The 18,300-nt window shown below is 34.0% G+C and overlaps 4 protein-coding genes and 1 long non-coding RNA gene across 7 annotated transcripts; 1 reads left to right on the plus strand and 4 right to left on the minus strand.

Moving 5' to 3' along the window:
• The first annotated feature begins 2,053 nt into the window (after positions 1–2,053).
• Positions 2,054–3,069, plus strand: ADF11 (actin depolymerizing factor 11). The gene is made up of 3 exons (XM_012228028.4): positions 2,054–2,335; positions 2,452–2,717; positions 2,787–3,069. The coding sequence occupies exons 1-3, from the start codon at positions 2,333–2,335 to the stop codon at positions 2,935–2,937; spliced, it is 420 nt and encodes a 139-aa protein (XP_012083418.2). The 5' UTR covers positions 2,054–2,332; the 3' UTR covers positions 2,938–3,069.
• A 112-nt stretch (positions 3,070–3,181) lies between these two features.
• Positions 3,182–5,447, minus strand: LOC105643004 (uncharacterized). Its single transcript, XM_089721953.1, has 6 exons — positions 5,300–5,447; positions 4,502–5,016; positions 4,152–4,344; positions 3,998–4,062; positions 3,688–3,904; positions 3,182–3,611 (listed from the first exon to the last, which is right to left on the minus strand). Exons 1-6 carry the CDS (start codon positions 5,441–5,443, stop codon positions 3,351–3,353), a joined length of 1,395 nt encoding a protein of 464 aa, XP_089578079.1. The 5' UTR covers positions 5,444–5,447; the 3' UTR covers positions 3,182–3,350.
• A 354-nt stretch (positions 5,448–5,801) lies between these two features.
• On the minus strand, positions 5,802–9,265 carry LOC105643006 (uncharacterized). 3 transcript variants are annotated; one of them, XM_089722142.1, is made up of 6 exons: positions 9,008–9,263; positions 7,794–8,302; positions 7,196–7,388; positions 6,943–7,007; positions 6,627–6,840; positions 5,802–6,322 (listed from the first exon to the last, which is right to left on the minus strand). In XM_089722142.1, exons 1-6 carry the CDS (start codon positions 9,176–9,178, stop codon positions 5,936–5,938), a joined length of 1,539 nt encoding a protein of 512 aa, XP_089578268.1. In that variant the 5' UTR covers positions 9,179–9,263; the 3' UTR covers positions 5,802–5,935. The 3 variants fall into 3 exon arrangements, with proteins under 3 accessions (XP_089578268.1, XP_089578269.1, XP_037496818.1); XM_089722143.1 differs by having other exon boundaries at positions 6,627–6,837; positions 9,008–9,262; XM_037640890.2 differs by having other exon boundaries at positions 6,123–6,322; positions 6,627–6,707; positions 9,008–9,265.
• Positions 9,266–10,463: 1,198 nt separating this feature from the next.
• LOC105643007 (uncharacterized) lies at positions 10,464–12,866 on the minus strand. Its single transcript, XM_012228032.4, has 6 exons — positions 12,451–12,866; positions 11,833–12,356; positions 11,525–11,717; positions 11,367–11,431; positions 11,085–11,295; positions 10,464–10,922 (listed from the first exon to the last, which is right to left on the minus strand). The coding sequence occupies exons 1-6, from the start codon at positions 12,613–12,615 to the stop codon at positions 10,569–10,571; spliced, it is 1,512 nt and encodes a 503-aa protein (XP_012083422.1). The 5' UTR covers positions 12,616–12,866; the 3' UTR covers positions 10,464–10,568.
• Positions 12,867–13,947: 1,081 nt separating this feature from the next.
• On the minus strand, positions 13,948–14,934 carry LOC149496555 (uncharacterized). Its single transcript, XR_016321003.1, has 2 exons — positions 14,742–14,934; positions 13,948–14,406 (listed from the first exon to the last, which is right to left on the minus strand). It is a non-coding gene; the product is annotated as an uncharacterized LOC149496555 (long non-coding RNA).
• Positions 14,935–18,300: the final 3,366 nt, after the last annotated feature.

An 18,300-nucleotide genomic window follows, 5' to 3' on the forward strand; every position in this document is an offset into this window, starting at 1 on the left:
ACTAAAGATTTTAAGAAATTCATTTATTATGTAGATAATTTAATAGTTGACACTTGACCGTATTTTGAGGCCTGTTTGTTTTGAAGTTTTGATTAAGTAATACGGAAGGTAAAGTTTTCCATTCACGCCCAAATGGTAAACCGAAAACGAACCAGACTAGACGTGTCATCCGACAGAAGCCCCACCAAAGGGTACTTCCTATTTTAATCCTCTTGCTAGGGATTTTTCAATTTTACCCTTTTCCATTCAGGGCATATGCTTTTCTCCTAAAAAGCATCTAATGATGCGCCTCTGGTTTTGGATTTTGACGTCACATCTTTCCCTATGAGGCGCCGTAAAAATCAAGAAAAAAAAAAAAATATATATATATATATATATACTCTTTTTAGAATGAAAAAATTAAAAAAAAAAAAATTGCATACATATCGTTTCCAAGGAAAACAATTAAAGCTCCACAGGAAACGAATATCCAAGCAAGTCAAAAAATGCTTAATTGCTAATCAAAACTTCAAAGAACTTGTGTAATTATCCTTTTAAACCCTTTTTGCTACCTAACCTCTATGCTTGCGATGCAAATTAAGAATTTATGAATATTTATCTATGAATGCGACATCAAACCTAACAAATCTTTTTTTTCTATTATTATTTAAATTAACAGCCAATTATGAAGCCAAACAAGACTTGTTCCAAGGATGAGGTGTAAGCTCCTCCATCCACTATTTTTAAAAAAATAAAAAATTACTTATATAGACCGGATTTATAGCTATACTTATAAACGAAATCAATTATAATAAATATTTTTTAAAAAGTATTCTGATTTTATCATTTGTATGATTAGAAATATCATCGTTTCAATAAAAACTCTTATTCTCATTGATTTGATCTATGAAAAGGGTTGTGAATTCGGTCTACGTAAAATTTTTTAAAAAACGTATTTGTTAAATTTCCTCCAACGTAGGGTGTGTAAATCATCCAACTGAACCAACCGATTTCAGTTTCAATAACCGCTCAAAAAGGAGTTTGATTGAATGTTTTATTTGATTTGAATCGAAATTATTATTTAGACAGACTCGATTATACAAGAATTACTCATTTGGACTTAAAACCAAATTAATAAGGCAAAAACTAATAAGAGCAATCCAGTCCGAGTTGCTCGGTTAATACTCATCCTCGATTCAGTTTGATTTAAACCTTAGAAAGTTCAGTTTTATATCTTCCACATCTGATTCGATTTGATTGAATCAAAACAAACATTTGCTCACCATTGAATTTATATGGTGAGTGGGATCACTTGACCTAGCAACATTATAAATTTAATTACCATTGAATTTGTAAAAATACTTCAACTAAAATATATAGCTTGAATATATTTTATTTAGCGTTGGTACATAGTCCCATGAAAAATTTTATGGATCCGGGACGGCTTTCAATACTATTATTATGATAGCAAAATTTACTGTTACTGATAAACTCATTCATATAAAATATGAATAAATGATAATATTGTTAATAAAAAATATTCATATAAAATATGAATCGAAGCATTAAAATACCAAAACAAAAATTATTTAGTTTTCCATATAAATATTATATACTATATGCTAACGTCATTGACAACTAAGTTCTGATATTTTGGAAGTAGGGGGTGAAGCTGACTCATATTAGTCTACATATATTTAATTAAAATAATTAATATTATTAATTTATTTATATCAGACATTAAACTACTGAACTTGTTACACGTGTTAACTAAGTGCGGTTTATTTTTATATGTTTAGAGGATATAAAGTGATTAAATACATCTAATTCCACAAAGAAAAAGCAGATTACAGGTTTGGAACTATGAATAATATCACATCAAGAAATATCTAATCAGATATTAAAATTGAAAAAAAAAAAAAAAAAATCAAATACATAGAGTCAGCAATCAGCAACTAACTATCGAAGCATGGGGAAGACCAGAGATTGTAGAAATCCTAAATTTGGAAAAATGGTCAAACGGTGAAAAATGTATTTGAAGCCAAAATTGCAACAGCCTAATCAAGATTTTTAACCATTAACATGCCCTAAAATGTGGTAACTTCAAAGTATATTGTGGATGTGATCAGCCTAATAAGAATTAAGGAAGCAACCTTTATATTTTTACCCCAAATCAAAACTCTCTCTCTCTCTCTCTCTCTACTTCTCTTTCTTCATTCAATGCCTTATCCAAATTAAACCAGCCATCTCTGTCTCTACTGTTCTCTTTCTTAAACATTTTTCTACCTGCTTTTTTGTCTCTTCTGCTTTCCTTTTATCATTGCAATTGGTCTGTTTCTAATTGGAGGACAACATGGTAATGCTCTCAAATCTGTCAATTCCGAATTTTCATTTGTCTTTTTCACTTACTGTAACAATGGATGAATTAAGTGGTAGCTAATGTATTTGTATATGTTAACAATGTGGTGGTAGTCGAATTCGGCATCTGGAATGGCAGTGAACGATGAGTGCAAGCTCAAATTTCTGGAACTAAAGGCGAAAAGGAATTATCGGTTCATTGTGTTCAAAATTGATGAGAACAACCAACAGGTGATGGTAGAGAAGGTTGGCGGTCCGAACCAATCTTATGAGGATTTCACTAATTCTCTGCCTCCTGCTGAGTGCCGTTATGCTGTTTTTGATTTTGATTTTACAACTGATGAGAATTGCCAGAAAAGCAAGATTTTCTTCATTGCATGGTAAGCAATAAGTCTTTGTTTGGCCATTTTGAAAATATTATCTTATTATGCAAATGAAAAATATTTCAGGGCACCTGATACCTCAAAGGTGAGGAGTAAGATGCTTTATGCGAGCTCAAAGGACAGATTCAAGAGGGAATTGGATGGCATTCAACTTGAGTTGCAGGCAACTGATCCAAGTGAGATGAGCTTGGACATTGTCAAAGCCCGAGCTATCTGAATTTTAAGATACTCACAAATATTTTATTATTATCTGCCCTTTCCTTGCCTTAATTACTTTTTCTTATAATTCATCATTGTGTCTATTTCAGTTTTTGAGTCATTAATGGAACAGAATTGTTGTATTGTTGGATTCTTAATTTTTCAAACAAATTATGTTTTTCTCTCAATTAACAGAAATAGTGATTAGCTTGATCAAAACACTAAATATTATAAGATATTGCCAATCGGAGTTTACATTCAGCTGTTTCCAATATTATTCTCTGAAATTTTTACTCTCTTTTCTGAAAATTGCTTGAAAACTAGGAGTTTTTTTTTTTTTTTTTTTTATGGTTCATTGGGAGACCATGGGCTGAAATAATAATGTAGCAGAAAAATACCACTAGTATTATTTTTAGCCCTAGCCTCAGAAATCTAGTTCTGCCCTTCAACAGTACATGGGAGTGTATCGCTGGGAGACGTCACCATAGACTCCAGCATGAACTTCTTCCATAAACCCGTTTGAGATCGTGCCATTGTGTCTGAACGAACCTCGATTCCCCCTTTCGGTATACTCGGTTTGAATTGCAAGAGTTTGGCATATTCAGTTAGCACATGAAACATATAATCATAGATGTAATTCATTTTCAGGTTTTCCTGAATGAATCTGCTTCCGGCTTTACCAATTTCCTTTGCCTGAAACAAGAAAAATTCCCTGAAATAAAGCTTAAATTAATCAAAATTTATAGTTTTGACAGAGATATAGTTGTACCTTGCGAGTATGATTGTTTCCCCATTGAACTGCTCGTTTAATATCTACACACTGTTTCCCTAACTTACGCATTATCGGCCAGTATTGCTCCATTGGCGCCATGCTTCTTGTGAAGAAATCGTAGAACTTGGGCTTTACAAACAGCACCATTGAATCGCAGGCGAATATGTACTTTTCACTCACTGACCATCCATATCCTTCAACATAGATTTTATATCTTCGAGAAATTAAATTTCAGAACTTGATTAGTCCAAGAAATGAAAAACCATATGGAAACAAATATAAAAATATATTTGCTACAAAGATTTACCTGTAGTTGCATTGATCTTCTAATTTTGAATCTTTGAACCCTTCTTTAGTTTCTTTTGTCCAATTCTGAACATGGATCATATACTCAAATTATGTTTCTGATCTTACAAATTATATTATTTTCAAAACTAGAGAAATAAATATTACTTACTTGCCTGTATATATAATCTGGCATTCCAGTCATATTTCTTGGAGACATTGCAGAGCATAAGATTGGACCTGACATGATTAACATTAGGGTTACCTTTCCAGTAGGCATAAGGTATTCTATCCTTCCACTTAATCCTCTTGCTGCCTTCTATTATGCCCTTCAGCATACTTGTCCATGGTTTTATATTCACTTCAGCCCTGCAAAAAGATATATAAATCTTCTATTAAAAAACATATTTAACTGATTTATAAATCAAATCAAACACCCTCTAAGCCTTACTTTTTTTTTTTCCTTAAAAAGAAAAAAAATAAAAATATTGACATTTTAGGAAAGGAAAATATAGCAAGGCATTACCAACCCCAGAAACTCCAATCAGGGAAAAGAACGACCGGTGCACCTCTGGTTCCACAGTACTGAAACATTACCGGCAGCGACGTGGCATTGGATCCTTGGTAGTCGTTTCTGTAGATCTGCGGCCTGTCACCGCAATTAAACATAAGCTCTAAGTCTGGTACCTTGCCAGGGTAAAACATAAGAAGCTGCAAAAAGCCCCATATAGTGAACACGTCCCTCGTCTGAAATGCGTCATTATACTTCTCCACATAAATCTTGCCATTAACAATCACCAACCTAAAATCTGCAGATTCTTTAGCTTTTTCCACCATCTCTTTTGATATTCCAGAACTCTTCCAGGGCCGTAGATCTTCGTGGATCCACCGGAAGTGGTCTGGACACGTAGCAGTCGATGATTGATAATTGGTTATGCAATTTGTTGACATGCTATTGTTGGTGCATTTAGGCTGAGGCCTTTTAAGTATATTGGATACAAAACTATTCATCTGAAGAGGACCTCTTGTTGTAGTCATAAACTGAAAATTAAACCAAGAAATAAAATAATGAAAAATTTTTCAAAATTTTACTGTCTCCCCTAACTTTTTAATTTCGATTCTGCTATCGAAGAATCAAAACTCTGGTTTCGCAAAAATCATCCACTGAATTATAAATATTTGTTAATGAAAATGTTTTTTACAATTGGAGGGATTACCGGAATTTAAATTAGTTAAAAGACGAATATTTTATCAATGAACGACTATTTTTTTTAAAGAAAAAAAATACATATATCTGAAAAGAGGAATGATTGCAGTAACTTACAACGTAAATCCAACAAATGAAAACACCAGTCAAGAGGATGAAGAAGAAGAGTAGAAAAACAACGGGTTTGCTAGCATTCTGGCTACCCTTTGAAGAATGAAGAGTTTTATTGTTTGCAAGATCTGCATCCGATTTTTCTGCCATTGGAATTTGCATATTTAGACTCCATTGCAATTCATAAATAACCTCCAAGATTGGACATAATAAGAAACAAGTTAAATTCAGATAAAGTTAGATACACTGATTGTACAACAAATAAAATTTTTGGTTGGACTTTCCTTTTTAGTTTGTACCAGTCATATGTTTCCATTTATTTCAAATCTTCCATTTTTCCCTTGGAGAAATGGATGTTCAACGTGGCCTAAAGTAACGTCCTCAGTTTCATAAAATTGCACATATGGATATAGATGAGCTCGTACACTAAGCCCGTCGATGAAAGATTTTTTAAAAACCGTTCTTATTTTATCATTTTTTTTCTGAATGAATGGTCAGGATATTATCATTTTAACAAAATAAATGTTTCCTTATTGGTATTCTAAAATTTTACATTCCATATATAAATTTAGAAGTTTGCAAGAACATATGGAAAGTTGGAGGCTACCAAATAAGAAAATAAAAACAGTGAAATGCTCACACCTAATTAAAAAAGAAAAAAGGTGTCGTTTGATTTTTGTTCAAACGTTGCCAATATTCATTCTCCAACATCACCACCTGTGTTGTGATATTTTCTTTCCTGTCAAAAATGGCTTGAAGGGAATGTTGGTCGTAAGGAGGAGGCATAGAGCATGGAAGTGTATCGCTTGGTGACTTTATCATTGACTCCACCATGAATTTTCTCCATACACCATTTTTTGAGCATGCCGTTGACTCCAAGCACATCTCAACACCTCCTTTTGGTATTTTTGGTCTAAATTTCAAGAGTTTTGCATACTCTGTTAACGTATGAAACATGTATTCGTACACGTTCTCCATTTTCAGATTTTCCTTAATAAATTTGCTTCCTCCCTTCCCAATGGCTCGTGCCTGTGTAATTACGGAGAAAATACATTAGAATTTCTAAATGGAGAGAGAGTTAAGAATTCAAATGCTTTTATTTAGAAGTCGATTGGATTAATGTATTTGTCAAATTTCCATTGTTTCGCTGTCAGATTATAATCCTGGAACTGATAGATTTTATCACAGCCTCAACTTCATCATTTTAGAACAGAGAATGGGATTTTTTTTCAATTCCATCATTCTTATTGATAATGCAATATTTAAACCTTTTAAGTTAATCTTTATGGAAATAGAAATAAGCCGTTGTTGTGAGACAGGAAGTTAAATATACCTGGCGAGGGTGATTATTACCCCATTCGACGGCAAACTTGATATCTCTGCACTTGTTTGTGTTTCTAACAGGCCAATAGTGCTGCATCGGAACCATACCTCTCATGAAGAAATCGTAGAATTCAGGTTTTATGAGCAAAGTCATGGAATCACAGGCTAATATATACTTGTGACTCACTGACCATCCCCTTCCTTCTATATATATTTTATACCTTCTCCAGGATTTTTAAACAACAACAACAACAACAAAACAATCTTTCAAATTTAATAAATGTTGAAATTGACATTGATTAATCATAGATGATCTTATCGTGTACCTGTGGGTGCATTGGTCTTCTAATTTGGAATGGTTATATCCTTCCTTTCTTTCTTTTGCCCAGTCCTGGAGGTACAGTATAGATATATAAATATGCAATGGATCGAATTTGAATGTACATATGGAACAGGAAAATCACTATTATTTACATCTCGATTCTCAAATATTTATCACATTGGACATTTTAGTCCTTTAAAAAAATCATTCAAAATATAATAAATATATAGAAATGGAGAGAGTAATATTTTACTAGCCTGTCTATAAAGGCGAGCATTCCAATCATGCTTGTCCGCGACGTTGCACCTCATAAGGTCTCCCCTGTTTGAGGTCACGTATGGGTTCCCTTTCCAATAGGCGTAGGGTACCCTATTCTTCCACTTGATCTTCTTGCTTCCTTTTATTATTCCCTCTAACGTATTTTCCCATGGTTTTATATTTGTCTCAGCCCTATAACACAAACATAAGTTTAAAAATTGTTATTAATTTAACTTAATATTATTTTAAAAAAATCAACCCAATGAAATTTTTGAAAATGAAATGAAAATTTCTATTTAGTCACTCAAGTTTGACTAAAATTATTAACTCATCCCTACTATTTAATAATCAATGATTCATCCTGAAATTTAATTTCATGAAACTATTTAGTTTGTCATCTAAGTATCAATTTCACCGTTAAATATTTTGTATATTTGGTCATTCACATTTCATATGATATTGATATAATGCTATGAGACTATTTAGTCTCTCAAATTTACTACATAGTTTTTATAAACCCAAAAGGACGAATTAATAATTTTGTGCAAACCTTGGGTACTAGATAGTAAAAATCCAAAAATGAATGTAAAGCATTACCAACCCCAAAAGGACCAATCAGGGAAGACGATGTCCAATGCGTCGCGGTGGCCACAATATTGAAACAGTGGTGGAGGCAACGTGGCATTCGGTCCTTGGTGGTTACGTTTTTGAATGATTGGTATGTCACCACACCGAAACATCAGCTCTAAGTCTGGTACCCTGCCAGGGTACAACCTCAGAAGCTGCAAAAATCCCCATATTGTAAATAAATCTCTCGTCTGAAACGACTTTTGATATTGTTCCACATACAGCTTGCCTTGAACAATCACAAGCCTAAAATCTGTAAATTTTCTAGCTGTTTCCAGCGTATCTCTGGAGATTCCGCTACTCTTCCATGGCCGTAGATCTTCGTGGATCCACCGGAAGTATTCTGGACATTTAGCATCTGAAAATGCAGGAGTTTCAAACGGCACCGTGTAATTGGAATCACAAGTTTTTGCTATGCCTTTCTTGGGGCACTTTAGCTGAAATTCAATTGAGCTTTTCGGCTTTTTGGTAATAACAGACTGAAATTAAACAAATAAAAAGATTAGGGGAGGTGGGCTCGAACTCGAGTTGACTCAGGCATTACATGAGCAACTCGCCACCAAACTAATATCTGTAACCTGATTTTTTAAAGCAAATCAGAAAGAATGGTTGTTGGTATTATGACTATAAACAATTTAATTGTACTTTGTAGAATCATAAAAATGGAGTTGCGAGTTGCTTTCAGGCCTCTTTTGGAATAGTCAAAACTATAATTAATAGACACTTTATATATTGTATGGCATATAATTATTTCAATTTTAAAATAATTGAGAGATAATTGTAATTTGGAATAGTCAAAACTAACGATATTCAAGCCTGTTGAATAAGAATTTGAAGAAGAAGAAGAAAAAAAAAAAAAGAAACTCAAGTATTCAACATTATGAATGTTTCTTAGTAAATGCGATAATAATTTAGTGATCAAATATTTATTTCAAAGATTAAGAAATTTCATAAAAAATAATAATTCAATAGTATTAAAGATCCTAGTTTTCGCTCTTTAATCTTTTTCCGAGATTGAAAACCGAAAGGTTCTCTTCTTTTGTTGGAACACTAATGCTAAAGATTTGTATTCCTCCGCTTATGACACAGGAAATCCCTATAATTTGGTTTTATGATCGTTGTTTATGAGATGAAAAATTCAAGAATAGAGATATTTTAGCTAGACCTTGGAATTAGAAACTTACAACGTCAATCCTGAGTATGAAGACACCGACAACGAGGAGGATGAAGAAAAGGAAGACAGTTGCTGAAGCCAATCTCTTCAGAGCTCTACAAGCGGTGGAGAGATGACTAGATATTTGGTTTCCATACAGGTTTCGAAACGTTTCAAGTTTATCGGCCATTGATATTAACATGGAGCTAGAATTGGGGTTGGCTTGGCTTCTCCTTTTTGCGTGTTCGGAATGGGTGTATGGTTTTATGGAGAGAGTCACATTTCTTGCACTAATATTATTAAATATATATGACACGAGAAAGACTTTTCGATTAATGATGTTTATGGGGAGTTTGTGGATAATCATATCTTTATCACAAGCAATTTTTTTATATTTAATTAATGTAGACTTGAAAGATTAAATTTATCTCGACTCGATTTATGGATTGTTTTTTGTATACACAATCGGTACCAGGACCCTATTACCAAGTACCGATTAATTCGGCTCGGAATTTAGTCATAGTTAAAGCTTTTCGTCCTTCTCTGTAGATGTATTTAGTGCGAATCCAATCCAAGAACTCTTTCTATATGCCCGTTCTGTATTGTCAACTAGCCACAACTCATAGATTCGATCGATGAGTTTATTCAAACATATGAAAATAGAAATTTTTTAAAATTGCACATAAATATTTTTTTTTTTGTTAAAAGTCTTTTATTTTTGCAAATGAGGAGATAATTAATTTGGCAAATATAATTATTTTTGTCTAAAAATTTTTTATATAAGAAAAATGTCAAAGTATAAAGATTTCTTTATTTAATTAATTGAAAACTCAAATATTTTTACTAGTTAGGAATAAAGTCATCCACGTCTTTGTATCCCTCTACCCTCCAAATAAATATTTGATTACATAAGATTAGTTCATTATTGTTACGATAAAATCTGCAACTGCACAGCAACAACCTGTAGTAAAAGATATCGTTTCTCCAATAATCTTTTTGAGTACCAAACTTTAATAATTATTTGTTATTTAAATAAATAAATAAATTATTTAAATTTAGTCTGAGTAAAAGATTTCTTGAATTTAGGATTCACCATTAATTTTTCTAATTGATTTTATTTATAAAAAAATAAAAAAAAATTGATTTTTTAAAGGAAAGATTAACAATTGTTCTTTTTCTAGGCATAAAAGAAAGAAAAGCATAAAAGTTCAAATAATTAAAAAAAATATATAATGCAAAGATAAAGAAGCACAAAGAAAACAATTATACGTACTTTTCATTTTCTTTTTGCCTTTTTGGAAAATTATTATTTTTGGAAGCAAACACAATGATTTGCTACAACTTGAATATTTCTATCTATTTTCGCCAAATTTATATTAGAAGATTCAAGTAAGGGGTAGAACATACTAATAATTATATATATATATATATATATATATATATATATATATATATATATATATATATGAAATAAAGAGAAAAATAAATAAAATAAAATAGAAACATAATTATTAATTTAACCCTATCATTTATGCATATACAGTAGAATAATTGGATTTGTTTCATTTCTTCTTTTTTAATGCTTCTAAATATTATTTAAATTTATGAAAATATTCATCTTCCCACGTCTCCACTTGCCTAATTGCTTTAGCTTTTCTATCCAGAAATTCCGTAAGAGCCTTAGGATCATAAGGAGGAGGCATTTTGCATGGATTTTTATGACTGGGACACGCCACTGTAGACTCAACCATAAACTTCTTATGCGTACCATTTGCTAGACATTCCATTTTCTCCGGACGTAGTTCCGTTGCTCCTTTTGGTATCCTAGCTTTAAATTTCAAGAGCTTTGCATATTCATTTAGCAGATGAAACATATAATCATACACATAATCCATCTTTAATTCCTCGTGTATGAAGCTACTTCCAGCTTTTCCTATTGCCTCAGCCTGCAAAATCGTTTAATGCTTAAATAAGAGAATAATCCCTTTCGGCTGGAGGCGATTATGTTTAAAAATCCCTCCAAAATGCTGACTCCAGGATTCTAATCTTGCGCTTAACCATTAAACCGAGCTATTTCGGAGAAGGATTATAAGGCGAAAAAAATGTACCTGTTGAGTGTGATTGTTGCCCCAATCCACTGCAAACTTCAGAGAATTGCATTTGGCATCATCCCTGATAGGCCAGTAATGCTTTAATGGGACCATTTCTCTTATGTAGAAATCATAATAACGAGGCTTCACGTACAAATTCATGGAATCGCATGCTATTATGTATTTCTCGCTCACAGACCAAGCCCATCCTTCTATATAGATCTTGTATCTGTTTTAGAATAATTTTTTTTTTAAAAAAAAAAAAAATTAATTATCAAATTATATTTAATTTATCCTTACCTATGGGTGCATTGATCTTGAAGATTTGATTCGTTATAGCCCTGTTTAGATTGTTGCACCCAGTCCTGAAATATAATAATCATACAATTAAAATTCAAAGATCAGGAGAATGTTGAGTTAATTGAAAAATGTTTTTTCTTAAAAGAAAAAATAATAACCTGAATATATAAGCGAGTGTTCCAATCATTTTGGTCAGAGACATTGCACTTGAGAAGGTCTCGCCTTCCTGGATCAACATATGGGTTCCCTTTCCAAAAGGCATAGGGTACCCTATCCTTCCATTTGGTCCTGTTATTACCTTTTCTTATGTCCTTCAATACATGGTCCCATGGCCTTATATTGATCTCAGCCCTAACCAATAAGCAACAAACTATCAACTATATAATTATATAGTTGGTTTTTTTTTTTTTTTTAAAGAAAAACAAATCACTAAAAGAAAAAAAATAAGTAAATAAGAAATCATTACCAACCCCAAAATGACCAATCCGGAAACACAATATCCAAACTGCGATCGTCAGAACAATATCGAAACAAAGGAGGTGGGCTGGCATTTGGGCCTTGGAACTTCTCCGATGGTACAACTGGCCTATCATCACAATCAAACATCAATTCCAAATCAGGCAATCTTCCAGGGTACAACCTCAGAAGCTGCATTATTCCCCACAAACTGAACTCATCTCTGCTCTGTATCGATTTTCTATACTTTTCTACATAGGCTTTCCCCTCCACAATCACAAGCCTAAAATGCGCAGTCCTTTTCGCCCGTTCGATGATGTCCTTTGTGATTCCTTTCTCTCTCCAGGGCCGTAGATCTTCATGAATCCATCGGTAATACTCTGGACAGGAGTTACTTGATGGACGCTCAGGATTTAGTGGGTTTTGTATGGTTGAGTTGGGTTTTGGACAGTTGTGTGTGAGTTTTGTCGGAGTACGTCTAAGTAGAAATTCCGGCTTTTTGGTTGTTGAGATTGAAAAAACACTAAGCAAAGACTGAAATGGAAAACATCATAAATCATTAGAAATTATGTAAGAAATGGATATGCATAGTCAGTCACTGAAAGTTCTTGCGTGTAGAAAAACTTACAGTGTTAAAACAACCAACAAACACCAAGACAACGAGGAAGAAGAAGATAAAGAAGACAAGAAAATTAGTAGTTGCATCTTTATTGTTCAGCGGCCATCTACGTGTCGTTGTTGAATGTCTAAGAAAGCTAGAACTCGAATGGAAGAAACTGTGAAGATTTCCCATTCTTCCACTTCATGCTTCTGCCTTCTGCTGCTGGTATTTTCTTTTTCTGGATCTAATTCTATTGCCTGACACGCAGACTGCAAGTTGTATATATCACTATCAACGACCCATAGAAATGTTTACAATTGACTTCTCCTTTTCATTTATAGCCAAATATAAACACATCACATTTTCTTTTCTTTTTCTTTTATGGGAGAAAGAATATTATATTAGCAACTAGCAAGAAAGTTGTTCTTTTACCATAAGAGCTTCTATATAGCTATAGCTAAAGAAAGCTTAAACCAAACTTGAATATTACAGTGAGAATAAGATACTGATGCCAAAGCATAAGAACGTTATTCGCTTACCTCCCAATACAGTAGACTGAAACATAGTCGCTGTTTAAAATTAAAATATCACATTTTCTTTTCAGAAGAAATAATGTTTTATAATATAATTTCTATTCTATCCCTAGTTAATATGTATCTGTGTATAAATATACTACTATACTATTAGTCAAAAAAACTTTACCACAAAATTGCCAATCTTTAATTTTGGTTGCTTTGATTCTCATATTTAAAATATATATATATATATATATATTTTTTTTTTGATTAATTTTTTTTTAAAAAAAATTAATAATGGATTATTTAATTTCAATAAAGTAATATAAATAATCTTTTATTTTTTGTTATTTTTCCCTGGATATTTTCACACCATTTTTATATATGAGACTAATTTTAAGTTGGAGTTTATGGTTACCTCTCTACATAAATTTTAACTTTTCACAAAACAATTAAGGAAAATAAATTAATAGGACAGGCTAATTGGACTGTCTTGACTATACAGAATTTTTTACTTTAACTCAGATTGATGTGATGGGAATGTCGTTTTGTATGGATATTCTTTTTTATATAAAGATAAATTATTCTATATTAAAATATTCCTCAAGATATTTTTCATTATTTGTTTATTTATTAAAACTCAACCACTGATTAATCTATCAATATTTTATTTATCCAAAGGAAATGGCAGTGTGCAAGTTGCGTTGACCCGGAGACCTTAACAAGCCTCCAGTAGGCGGTAGGCAATGGGGTCCACAGCTTTAAAATTAGCTCCATGGATTGAGGCGGACGGAAAGTGGAACCATAGCCACATATTACATAAAAAGACGACAATTGACGCAATTAATTTCCAGTCGTTTCGGATAAGATCAAGCATGCGTACGTAAAAATATTAATACTTTGGTTGCAAATATATTAAAATAACAATTAAAGTCTCACGCGTCCTTTTTCATATTAAGAATTCCACATTGTTATAATAATTCCACAAAGGACATAAAAAGATAGAAACTCATAATAATTAGTAACCATTTGATTTATTAGCAGCAGTTATCATCAAACTAAATAAAACAGTACTGAACTACAAATACAAGCCTTGTTTACAATTACAACACCACAACCGAGTTCTCTGATTCCGTTCATTCACTGTTCAACCATCATGCGCCTCAAGTCGATCACTGAAGATCGAACATAAAATAATCCTAACTGGGAGAAGGGTAGGATTAGGATCCACCAAATGTTAGGACAATAGCTAGTTGAGTCCATAAACAAAAACGACCAGCTCGCCAACTCAAAAGTCTAATGGGTAAGCAGCACAAATGGTGAAGCTGTGGTCAGAACACCCGAGGTTGCAAGTATATTACCTCAAAATGCAGAAGGCCTCCAAGTCTATTGATTTCAATGGCCAGTTGTTAAAAGGTGGACTTCCTTTAAAAGTTCTTGAATTTAAACTGTATGCCTCAGCATTATTCTGCAAAGAAATTAAGCTAATAATATTAGTGAGACAACAATTTTATATTCATTCACAGTTAGCATCAACACATTGTCCATGGTTAATCTAGAAGATTTTTAAATTACAATTCCTCATTCACTCAAATATTCCCAAAAAGATATTAGAGCTTGTCCATAACTGACTCAGGTGAAATGATAAACTGGTATGAGTGCAACAACTCCAGCACGGAACTACATTTGTACCACATTGCAAAAAGAAAGCATCAAAATGGGGAGGAAGATATGAGCAAATAAAAATTTTCAACTCCTTAATTTATCTTCTTATTTGAAACTCAGTATTCATCAACTTATAACCTTGAGTTCTCGATAAGAAATCTCCTCAGCAGGGCCTTTATGTTGCAAGTCGTGCTACAAATATAAATATCTTCAAGAAATTAAATTTCAGAACTTGATTAGTCCAAGAAATGAAAAACCATATGGAAACAAATATAAAAATATATTTGCTACAAAGATTTACCTGTAGTTGCATTGATCTTCTAATTTTGAATCTTTGAACCCTTCTTTAGTTTCTTTTGTCCAATTCTGAACATGGATCATATAATCAAATTATGTTTGATCTAACAAATTATATTATTTTCAAAACTAGAGAAATAAATATTACTTACTTGCCTATATATATGTTAGGATATCGACTCTGATACCAGTTGTTGGGCATCAGCTCTGATACCACTCGTTGGGCCCTTTTAACCAATTAAGAGAAAATAATTACGGCAGCGGAATAATAGAAATGGGACACACAGAAATTTACGTGGTTCACCCTCAACTCTTTTAGGGCTACGTCCACGGGACAAACTCCGAATATTTCTTCCACTATTAAACCAATAGTAGGTACAAAGAGAGTAATACAAAAATAGTGGCACACAAAGTGTTTCCCAAAAACACCCCAAAATAATCTCCTCACTATTTTTCTCTCTCCTAGTTTTAGGAAACCCTTCCTAAAACTAGATAACTAACTCTCTACATTTTTTTTCTTCGTATTTCTGCTGTGTGTATTGTGCGTTCTGCCTCTGCCTCTATTTATAGGCAGGTTAACGCGTAGGAATGCCGTGTACAACTCTTTCAAGTTGCACCGCCCATGTGCTATCACTGTTGAACTGGCTGCTCCTATTTTTTTTTTCTTACTTTCACACATGTGGGTCCCATTTAAGTGGGCACACCACAACAATTCTCCCCCTGCACACTTAAGTGGGAACATTAGCCATATTCTCCGTCATCCATGCAACTATCCGACAGTATTCAAACTTTTCCTTTGAAAGAATCTTCGTCAACATGACTGGTCCATTTTCTCCTGTATGGATCTTCTCAAGCTGTAACAGCTTCATCTCCAACACATCCCTGATCTAGTGATAGAATGGAAGGAGGAATTCTTTCCAAGGTGAATTGAGCTTTGACTGTCACGACACGGCTCCCCCTGCAGCTATAATCTATTAGATCTGCCCACCATCTTGTACCGCCGCTACAACTTTGCGGGACACGCCGCCCGAACTCCTTTTGTCGGGAAGACTTTCGACACAAGGCACAACCTACAGATCTTTTTCCATTTCTTCCTTCTCTCCATTCGTAGAAGGGCACTGTTTAGAACTCAATTTAAAGTGATTAGTAAGAGGACAACTAACCGCTTTAGCATTCTCCATTCTAAACCTTTGAAGTACTTTCTCAACGTACTTCTCCTGTGACAACCATAATTTCTTGGCTCTTCGATCTTCATGCCAAGAATTTGCTTTGCTGGTCCTAAGTCTTTCATGAAAAAGACTTACTTAGCTGTATCTTCAAGCTAGAATTCTAACCAACAGTCACCATATCAACCACATAGAGCAAAAATAATATAGTTATCATCAGAGAATATAAACACAGTGATCTGAAGTAGTCTTTCTGTAGCCTTGCTCCCCCATAACAGACTCAAACTTCTTGTACCACTGTCTCAGTGCCTGCTTCAAGCCATACAGACTTTTCTTCAGTTTGCAAACACAATCCTCTTTTTCTACAAAACTCTCTGGTTGCTCCATGTATATTTCTTCTTCCAAATCTCCATTTAGGAAGGTAGTCTTTCCATCCATTTGCTCAATTTCCAGATCAAAACTGGCGGCCGTTCCGAGCACTGTCCAAATGGATGTCATTTCACAACTAGTCTAGCTTTGAATCGTGGTTGGGAGCTGTGTTCTTCCTGCTTCATCCTGAACACCCACTTGTTTTTCAAAGCTTTCTTGCCTTTGGGCAACTTCACCAGCTCAAATGTTTCATCCTCATGCAAGGACTTCATTTCATCTTGCACGGCTTCAATCCAGTTCCTTTTGTGTTCATTTCCATAGCTTCTTCAAAGCTTTCAGGTTCTCCCCCGTCAGTCGTCAGTACATACTCATTGACTGGATATCTAGTAGATGGTTGTCAGACTGTACTAGATCTTCTTAATGTTTGAGAACCTTCTGGAGCTGGTGGCTGAACATGAACACCACAGTCTTCATCTGGTTCATTTTCATTAGGAACTTCTGGATTTTCTAACTCCGGCACTTGTTCTTGTAGAACATTTTCCTCATCTCCAATTTGTTTGCGGTCTATTGGAGGTACTCTCTGTATGTATGTTGAGTCTTCATCAGATCTATTGGCACTCTGCTTTAATATCTTCAATAGTCTGATCTTCAACAAATACAGCATCACGATTTCTTATAATCGTCTTCTGGATTAGGTCATAAAACCTATAGCCACATTGGTCTTGGCCATAGCCAATGAATACACACCATCTAGTCTTGACATCAAGCTTAGACCGTTCATCCTTCGGGACATGTACGAAGGCTTTGCATCAAACACCCGCAAATGATCATAGGAAACATCCTTTCCTAACCATACTCTCTCTGGAGTATCATACTGTAGAGGGAAACAGAGTGAACGGCGAACTACTGTGAGTAACGCTTCACCCCAAAATCTTTTAGACAACTTTGCATGTGAGAGTAAACATCTGACTCTCTCCATCAAAGTTCTGTTCATCCTCTCAGCCAAACTGTTCAGTTGCGGCGTCTTGGGATGTGTCATTTGATGTCGAATGCCATGCTCTTTGCAGAAAGCATCAAATGGCCTAGTGTATTCTCCACCATTATCTGTCCTGATACACTTCAGCTTCTTGCCTGTCTATCGCTCAATCATGTTTAGAAGACTTCAATGTGTATACCCAAGTCTTCCTAGAATGGTCATCGATAAATATCACAAAATATCGATTTCCACCATATGACATCGTCAATGGTCTACACAAATCTGAATGAATCAGATCTAATACATTCTTCATTCTAGAAAGAGGGGTAATCTTGAAAGCTACTCTGTTGAGCTTTCCCGCCATACAATCAGGACACTTGTCTAGGTGAACTTCATCCAATCCAGGTAGTACGTTCTTTCTTGCCAGAGTTTTCTTACTCATGTGGCGTAGTCGTTTATGCCACAATTCAACTGTACTGTCATTCTCCGCTACACTCAAAGTGTCTTGGGAGAGTTTCGCATGCATCACGTACAGCTTTTAGTCTTTAGCTACTACAAATGAACCTTTTGTGAGCTTCCATTGACCATTTCTAAAGGTGCTACAGAAACCTTCATCATCAAATCTGCCAACCGAGATTTGGATGCATGCTCTAAAGCCCATTTCTCATCAGTCTTCTCTTCCGGTTTAGTTCAACTAAACACAAGCAAATGCATTTTGATTACCATAAGGAGATCTCTCATTTCTCCATATATGGTAATTCTCGCCATTTAGACTAATCATTTTGCTTGTCCATTTTGACTTGCGCAGAATATCATCACCAACATAAACCGTATACGTGAACAGTAGTATACGTGAATAGTGACCATGAATAGTAACAGTATACTCGAA

Source organism: Jatropha curcas, chromosome 5, assembly GCF_041381405.1.
Source record: "Jatropha curcas cultivar XTBG-Jc1 chromosome 5, XTBG_Jcur_1.0, whole genome shotgun sequence".
Classification (NCBI taxonomy): Eukaryota; Viridiplantae; Streptophyta; class Magnoliopsida; order Malpighiales; family Euphorbiaceae; genus Jatropha; species Jatropha curcas.